General features: G+C 37.3%; 1 protein-coding gene across 1 annotated transcript in view; it reads right to left on the bottom strand.

Moving 5' to 3' along the window:
• The window catches only part of LOC107090310 (ras-related protein Rab-26-like), a 129308-nt gene that overhangs the window by 41032 nt on the left and 78871 nt on the right, over window positions 1–9405 (bottom strand). Inside the window, exon 5 of the mRNA XM_015383623.1 lies at window positions 5134–5186. Within this exon, the coding sequence (XP_015239109.1) occupies window positions 5134–5186 (53 nt within the window). The remainder of the gene's footprint in view (window positions 1–5133; window positions 5187–9405) is intronic.

The following is a 9405-nucleotide window of genomic DNA, read 5'->3' as shown; positions in this document are numbered from 1 at the left end:
ATTTCGGTGTAACAATCAACATGTATCGAATCGAACCGAAAACCGTGACCAGAAACCGTGAATCGAACCGAACCGTGGATTTTTTGAACCGTTCCACCCCTAATATATATATATATATACTACCGTTCAAAAGTTTGCGGTTACATTGAAAATTCATTATTTTTGAAGGAAAAGCATTGTACTTTTTAATGAAGATAACTTTAAACTAGTCTTGACTCTAAAGAAATACACTCCATACATTACTAATGTCACATTTTGTGGGGTCAATTAAACGCTCAAAATGGCCAGAAAAAGACAACTTTCATCTGAAACTTGACAGTCTATTCTTGTTCTTCGTAAGGAAGGCTATCCCATGCAAGATATTGCTAAGAAATTGAAGATTTCCTTTAACAGTGTGTACTACTCCCTTCAGAGGACAGCACAAACAGGCTCTAACCAGAGTAGAAAAAGAAGTGGGAGGCTGCGTTGCACAACTGAGCAAGAAGATAAGTACATTAGAGTCAGTTTGCTCATTAGCCCTCTCTTTGTTTCTCTCTCCTATAAATACTCTTGTTGTTCAGGTCCTCTTTGCTGGGTCCTCATCTAACTCTGTCATACTTCCTCCTACTCGTCTCTGTGAGCCTCCCTCCTTGAGATTTTGATTCCCCTGATGTCTCCATGGTTCTTTGGTACGTTTAGACTTGTGTTTTCATATTTTTGATCTTTGGACTCCTGGTTTCATGTTAGTTTGGACTTTGTTTCTTTTTGATTTTTGGATTCCTGTTTCCCTGTTTATTTGGATTTTGGTTTTAATCTTGGATTTTTGGATAACCTGCCTCTTTTTTCAGTTTGTTTTTTTTAAATCATCATTAAATCTACTTGAAATTCACCTCTGCCTTCCTGCCTCTGCTTTGGGTCAATCTATCCACTAACAAATCCTGACATAATTAACCAAAGCTCAATACAGACCTTAGTCATCAAGCTAAGCAAATATGATGGACCAGTAAAATATTCTCACTTTGGTACAAACAGTTCTTATTATTAATCGTGAATTATTGAAATGGTCCTCACTCTGTTGCCAAGACAGGAGACCCCCCCCAAATTACACACACTTACTGCTCATCAGCCTCCCACTGTGCTTGCATCTGCTCCGGGCATTGGTACAGTTAATGTTCTAATAAAAATGACTGCCTGATAATGGAAAATATGCAAAAAGCTCTATGTGAAGAAGAGTTGATGTCTCACATTTGGATGTTATAAGGGCCACACACTCAAGAACTCAAGGAAAAGATGTATCTCTGCTAACCATGACATGAGGGATTTAAAGGATTTGTCTACTCAAGTGACACAAATCAAAACTCAAGCAGCGTTGATAAATTTAAATGAACCTGGATTAACAGAGCAAAGTAAGCATGCTTATGTTTTGCCTCACATGTTTTGTTTCTACTCCTAGAGTTAAATCCTTGGTTTAGTGGAATATTTCCTCTTCAAGTGTGTTCTGGTTTCTGCAGCAATACTTGGCAGCCTTGACTATCACAGTTAAACATTTTTATTTGTGAGCCATTTTTGCATGAAAAACTACAGCAAAAAAGAATTATATATATCGTTGTATATAATACAACTATGTATACATAGTTATTAAAAGAAATTGATAATTTTAGATTTTTTTTCATTTTGTTGTTCTAAAGTTCTGTTACCTAAAGAACACAATGAACACAAAAAAAGGATCAGATTCAGAGTGCAGAATTTGCCTACAGATCACCTGTTAGTCCACAAATCTGTCACTGTCCTAGATTGAAACAAAGCCACAAGAAGTCAGATTTAACGTTTACCACAAGCCTTGAAGGGAGCAAAGCAGACATGGGACAGAAGGGGCTCAGATCCGACCAAAATAAACTTTGAGGCCTTAATTCTAAATAGGACTGGTTAATTTCTTAACTTTACTCCATACAGTATAATTTCAATATCAATATAAATATAATAAAGATGCTTAGAAAGAATATCAAACATTTTTTCAGGATGCTGTTCTGCGCACTCTTAGCAGTTTACGGCCTTATCTATACTTTGTATACATTGACAACAATTAAAGTTTCTAACCTCCAATATCACATTTTAGAAATATTTTCTTTAAAAAAATATAACATAAAATCTGAAAAGTCAGTATTAAAGTCTATGATAGACTAATGTATGTTGAAATATTGAAAATGTCATATTAGAGACAATGAATACAGTTATATATTGCAGAGGCGTAGCCAGAACATTTTAATAAGGGTGGCCAGGCAATAATCAATGTACACTGAGGGGTTCCATAATCTAAGGGTCAATCTCCACTGTTCCAAATGGAAAATGAACGACCACAACATCCATATTTTCTAAATAAAGACTAACTATACTTTCCTACAGCCTTTGCTAACAAATAGAAAAATATATTTAAACATGATGTCTAAATTAAAGGTGTAGTCAACAAAATTCTTTCAGATTTGAGTTCTGGGATGGGCATCATATTTATTGTCATTACTTATCTACTTTTATCAATAATCGTTCTGCATAAATTTAATATCTACATGTAATATTATCCACATTAAATGGATTAATTATTATTAAACCAGGTATTTATTTCTGATTTCACTGAAGACTCATAGATGACTTGCAGAAACATAATTTTCTCTTTACCCAATAAGACAAAATAGTTCTGAAAAGAGCATGAATTCTGTATTTATGATCTTTAATCTTTGTATATTGATTTGCATATTTAACCAATGTTATTTTGTTGTCAAGTAACTATTAACATGAAAAATTTTAATGTTACATACGTTGGAACATTCCACTTGATAGTATTACTGATGCCAGTGTCTGTATTAGAGGGGGAAAAAATGGTAGGGGTGCCCAGATGGGTGGCAAATGATTGGCTGAGGGTGGCCATGGCCACCCCTGGCCCCCCATCTAGCTATTGTCTATTGTCCACCCCTAATTCTAAATTGAGGCTAACACTTCACATCACCCTGAACACGCCAAGGCAATAGTGAAATGAATGCATTAATGAACTGCAGAAACAGTAAATCTAGTAAGAGCAATGGAACAACGGATGTGAATAAATTAGAGCAAACTTTTATAAAACCTTTTGACAATAAAAAGTACTCGTGAGATTTACCTTTCAAAGCAAACCTAAACATACATTACAATAGTTTAGACCAGAGTTCAAGGATTAGCGGACCGCGGTCCAGATCCGGACCCACAGGCTGACTAATCCGGACCCAAACTGATTTAAAACATTTAGAAGTTGTCTAATTGTCTAGTGTCTAGTGTCTAACTTCATTTGCGCCACTTCTCCTGTTAACATGGTAAAGTCCTCCTGAGCATCCGGGACCAGGAAACACGTGATACAAATTAGCCAATGAGCTGCTGTCAGTCTGGGTTGCGGCTGTTAGCTACGTTTTGACACAGCAGGCAAACCTGTGGGAAGCCGGGCGATGGGAAACAAGGAGAAGACGATGAGGAAAAGAAAGCAGAGAAAGTGTGGACTGCTGGAAGAACTGTGGTGAACTGGTGAAAGAAAAGTGAAATGGTGCTCAAAGATGACCCTGAACATTTAGAGGATGTTTGGCTCAACCTGCTGCTGTGAAGCAGGATTCTCCACCATGAAAAACTTTAAAGCCTTGCAGGGCAATGTAAAGCCCACTGCTCTCATTAAGAAAAGAAAGAAATAAAAAATAAATAATTGTCAGTTCAGGTGTTTTATAAAATATGTGAATCAGGAAATTGTCTTTATACCAAACTGAACGATTGTTGTTCTCTATCTAAAAAAGCACTTTAGATTTTAAAATGGAAAAAACTTTTTTTTCATATTTTTTTATTTAAAAAGTCAATGCATAATATGGATGCATGAACACCTCGCTTTATTTCAGTGTTAAATTCTGTTTAAAGTACTTAGATGTATTTTGTCATTTTTATGCACGAGTGTATATAAAAAGAAATTTTGTTTCAAACAGCTCTAGACAATTTCATTTTTTAAAGTGCAGCCTTGAAAAACAGTAATAAATATATTTAAAAAAAAAATAAAGAAAACAAATGACTGTATATTTACGTAACAGATTATAATTAAAAATGTCTCCTGACCTTTACTGGTTGTTGATTTTCTTTATTCCAAACATGGCTATGCCGAGAGGGGGTTGCTGCAGACAGGCTGCCGTTGTCCTCTCAACTTTGGACATAGTTTTTTTTATTACGCATTAAATTGGTAAATGGACCATATAGTGACACTTTAAAGTATAATGTTCTCGCCTCAAATGATCTTAAAACTTAAATTTATTTTCAATAGAGCGCTCCATTGAAAGCTGCTGTTGCCGCAGTGCATGCTGGGAAAGCTGTCAATCTCAAGAAAGGACAAGTCTGCTCTGATGCGAGTACACGAGAGCGCACAAGTACACATACTGAGAAACTGCCAAACTAAATTCTTTAGCTATCATTAGTGAATATATGACATAAAAAGCTCCAGTTGTGCACATTGTGTATGTACACTGAAGTTGCACAGCTATAGTTCTAGACACACAAACGCATCAATATCATTTACATGCAAGAGACTCCCATTGCTCTCATCCTTGTTAAGTGTTCATCAAAGGAGGGGAATGCACCTAAAAGAGAAGAGGAGAGCTACACCAAATGGAACAGGAGAAGGCTGAAAAATTACAGAGGGGTAGACTTCAGACACCACAGAGAAACAGACTACAAAGAGATCCATCTATTAGGGGACACTGTGTGCTCTTATCTGCACACCCAAGCGGCTCAGTTTCACAACCTCCCTTATTTGCTGCCACTGTTCTGATCCCCACTCCGTGGCCTCGTTCATTATCTCATCCCCGCAATGAGTTTCAGCTTGTTTGCAGCTTTGAAAAACTCTTACATAAATAAAGAGATGTTAGAAATGCGAAAAAAGGACTAATGTTAGAGACATGATGTTCTGAAGAATTCAAATGCCTCGCAAACAAGGCTGTGTCAGTGAAAGATAAAGTAAACAATCTGGACTTTAAAAAGGGGCTCTGCACATGCAGCATAATGTAATGATATTGTGAAAACCATCTCAAAGAGTGCAATGAACACTGCAGTACTGGACAGAAAGAAAGAAGAAGAAACATCTTTGAAGGTGTTTAATCTTACCCTGATGTTGTCAAAGGATGCTCTGTTGGTGACATCATAGAGAAGCAGCAGAGCTAGCAGGGGAGAGAAAAATAGATGTTTTAGACTTAATTTCATCAGAAGTAATCCAACAAACCCTTCAGAAAAAGTTTGGTCAAGTTACAGTTACTTTTATTTCCTGCCAGATGGTGACAAGCAAAAAAAAAAAAAAAAAGATCATAGATCATATTTTTAATACCACATTTCAAGAACAAAGATAAAACAACACATGATAATGAGAAATATAAACTTGGGTTTAATTTATTTAATTTATTAACTCAACTCAACTTATGAGTTGTCAGTTTGAGGCTTGTTTTATATTTCATGCAGTGAATAAGATGTACCAATAAGTTTTAAATTCCCCAAAAAATTTCAAAGAGGACTTTTATTCACTTACATTGAATATATTTTGAAGCTGAATGACGTGGACTTTATAACAGTTTGGCTGTTCACTGGGACATCCTTAATTCAAGTAAGCATCTCAGAATCGTCTGTAAAATGACTTGCAATAAATGTTCACCATCACTCTGTAGCTAATCTGATTTATATTACAATTATGATTTTGGCACCAAACGATCAACAATATATTTGACAAATAGAGATCTCCATTTGCACTTTTAACTTTCTAAGTACAGACCCTCCTTGGGACATAAACAATAGATCACAAAGGAATAACCCACACATAGAAAGTCAGTACTTGTTCTGTTCCAATTCACTGCAAATATGAAACTCTTTTTATCCTTATTTATATCCATCATGCAGATCAAAGAATATAACTTATTACAGGTAAAGATTCAGAGTAAAATCCATACAGAGGTGAAGACTTATACACATGTAGACAAAATTGTTGGTACCCTCTTTTCATGAAAAAAATATCTATAAAAATTGGTAAATGAAAGCAGAACATTGCTTTATAGCTATGCGTCAGCAGAAACATTTAATGACAAATAACTCATGTAACAGTCCTAGACAAAAAATGATGTTACCTTTTGAGGCAATCACAGTAATCAAACATATCTGTAACTTCTGCTCCTCTCAGCTGTTTTGTTTGGCATGTATATATGTTTTTATTAATATTGTTCAGTCTGGTCCAAGTGTTTTTGCGGTGCCATACCAAAATATCCCCATAATGGGGCTAAACCCTTTTTGACAATTAGTTATTGGGAGTGGTGGCCTAGTGGTTAGAGCATTGCGCTTAGGTCTCAAAGGTTCTGGGTTCGAGCCCCACTCCCACACACTGCCACTCTGGCTTCCTGAGCAAGACCCTTAACCCCATACTGCTCCTCGAGCGCTGCACAATAACAGCCCACTCCTCCCCAAGGGGAATGAGTTGAATGCACAGAGGTCATTTAGGTGCTCTGTACTTATGACATTGTAATAAAAAAAGTTGAAGTTAAAAGTTTATTAGGGGACAATAAAAAAGTTATCTTGTCAAATCTTTTCTATCATAAGTAGTGGAAATTAATTTGTGGCGATTACAGTAAAATAATAACTGATTCAAAGATACTGATATTTCTTTCTATAGCCTAAAAATAATTAGTTTTTACATTGATTTGTTTCTCCTTCTCCCTTACACTAACCTTCATGTTTTTATTCCAATGGTTATTAATTGTTAACTCAACAGCAGGACTCATTATTTCGGATTAATGTCTAATAAATCTACTTATTAAGTGCCTCAAAGCAATTTGAAGTAGCTGATGGCTGTTACAACGGTTAAGCTTTGCACCATATTAGACTTCAGCTCACGCCAAACCTCAGGTGTTGAGATAACAAAGAAAGGCAATTTATAATATACCTTATGAATGATAATTTGGAGAAATTTGCACAGGTGAAATACACCGACAAAAGATGTAAATGCTTGGAAAGTTATCTCAGGAAAGTGCTGAACTCTGCTCTTTCGCACAGCATCAGTCTGCTGCCTGACAACATAACTGCACATGTGAATCCTAATGAGCTCCAGCTGCGTTGTGCTTCCACAGAGTATAATATCTCCTCAGGCATTTTTTGGAGGAACAATCTGAGCATTATGAAGCTCTATAGGACAGAAAAAACCATTACACCTACAAAGCCATTTTACCTTATTTTCACAGATAGCTTAACCTTCAGTTGGAAAATGTGGCCTTAGGCTATTACCTCCAAACACTTTACCTCCTCTTGTATGTAATCCCCACAGCCATTGTCTATGTTACAGATATCGCTCTTTTCTTATTCTCACACTGCCTTTTGTTCACATTTCTTCTCTATGCTCAACCGTTCTGCATCTCAGTCATAGCTGCATTATCTCCGGTCCAAACTGAACTAAATCCTTTGTTTGTTTATTGCGGCAAGGCGAGGCTATGATGGCTATTTAATGAGTTATATTCACTGAGAGGTCTGTTAAACAGAGACGGTGAGAAGGCAAGAGGCAAGATCTGTTCAACAAGCTAATTTCCTCTCCTGTTGCCCCCATGGTTATCTGCCAGTCTAAGAAGCCCTTAATAAACCACAAAAGGCGATGCAGACACACCAGCCCATCTTTATTAAATATATTAATAATAATAATAATATATAAATATATTAATATATTATGTTAACTAAAATAAAAAAGGAGAAGTTTGTTTAAAAAAAAAAAACTTATATCTCAATCAGAAGGTGTTTGGATCAAGTGCCACTGATGTAACCGGAACTACTCCTCTCTGAAGACACACCCCTCTAGCGGAGGTTAAAAGCTGGAACTTCCTGTTCAACTTTTTATTTTGCAGGTGGTCCTCTACTTCCAAAGGCTAGATGCTCATGTGCCTCCAGCTGAAGGCTACGCTAAGTAGTGACCAAATCCCTCTGGTGAAGTCGCTGCTCGCTGGACCGAGTCAAACTGCCTTTTTCCTGCGATTCAGAAGGAGCTGAATGCAGTGTTTTTATTCTTCCTGCGATTCAAACAAAGGTGAATGCAGTGTTCCTGAAGCCTGCTGCAGCACACAGAGAAGAGCTAATCCACCTCTGCTAACCGAAATCAGGCCGAATGTGGCTCAAATCGCTGTTTGCCGAAGGAGCCATGAGAAGCCGCTAGACCTGTGACAGCCTGAGACAGGGAGACGGTGTCATGATCTGTTCTGACAGCTGGCCTTAAATGCTCATTTCACTCACTGCAGTTCTGCCCAGTTCCTAATCATCTCTGATCTCACCCACCAGTAGGTTCTGCTTTATATTCGGTCCAGCCCAGCTATCGAGGTCAGATCATTGTTTAATGTTTGTTTGCTGTCTGTTTGTTTATGCCCATTAGTTTGCCTGTTTACTTTATTTTATGGTTCATGTTCTGGTTCCTGTCCTGTCCTGGAGTGAGGGGGTTTTAGTGTTTGTCTTCTCAGATGGAGCAGCAGAGGAGGTACTGCTGGAGTCTGCGGCTACAAGCTAACCATTGTAGCTAAAAGGGAGAAGTCCCATGCTAGAGTGAGTTATAAAACTAACCCCTTGCAAAATCACCTCTTATAATTGCAACGGATTGATCCAAATCTCTTTGAGCTGCTGTTGGAAGAACAGACTGGACTGAAGACGAGGCCTGCAGAAAACCAGACCGATCCAAAGGCCTTCACTCCATCGAACCAAACAGTAACATCATCCTTTCATCTGAAGCTTAATAAGTGCTCTGCTTGGGTAAACTAGGTAGAATACATAGTCATGTTGGTGTTTTATTTGTAATAAGCGTTCTGATTCAACTGCTGATGGTTTAAGAGTTTAACTGAATGCTAATGCTCACTGCAGACTGATCGAGTCAAGTGTTGCTGAAGCTAATAACTATAGTGAACTGGCTAGCACTGTAGCTCCCGCTACCTCATACTGAACATGTTATAGAGTAAGGTGACCAGATTTCTGAAATCAAATCTGGGGACATTTCTTGCTTTTGGATAAAAATCAATACATCTTATCGAGATGAAATTAGGAAACGGGGACAGTAATGGTTTCATATATTTTTACATATTTATTAATATTTAAACAACAAAAATCAAGTGTAAAAGCCAGGAATGTGCCTTTCCAAACGTTTAGTATATCCTAAGATTAATAACATGAATAGTGTTATTAGTAGAAAACTAGAACTGTGTCTCTGGGTTGGGGCAAAGTGGTGGGGGTGGGAGCGGAGGGGTCAAGGGTCATTAGCAGGGCTTTCCAATTTTGTCGGGCCCAAAGAGCTCTGCCGCCTCCTAAGGGGAGAGTGACATGAGGAAAAGAAATTTAGAAAAGTAAATACAAACATTTATTCTATGCCTGTGGCTGTCTGTT

The sequence above is a fragment of the Cyprinodon variegatus genome, unplaced genomic scaffold (genome assembly GCF_000732505.1).
Source record: "Cyprinodon variegatus isolate N-32 unplaced genomic scaffold, C_variegatus-1.0 Scaffold290, whole genome shotgun sequence".
Taxonomy (NCBI): domain Eukaryota; kingdom Metazoa; phylum Chordata; class Actinopteri; order Cyprinodontiformes; family Cyprinodontidae; genus Cyprinodon; species Cyprinodon variegatus.
This window is presented reverse-complemented; position numbering and strand designations above follow the sequence as displayed.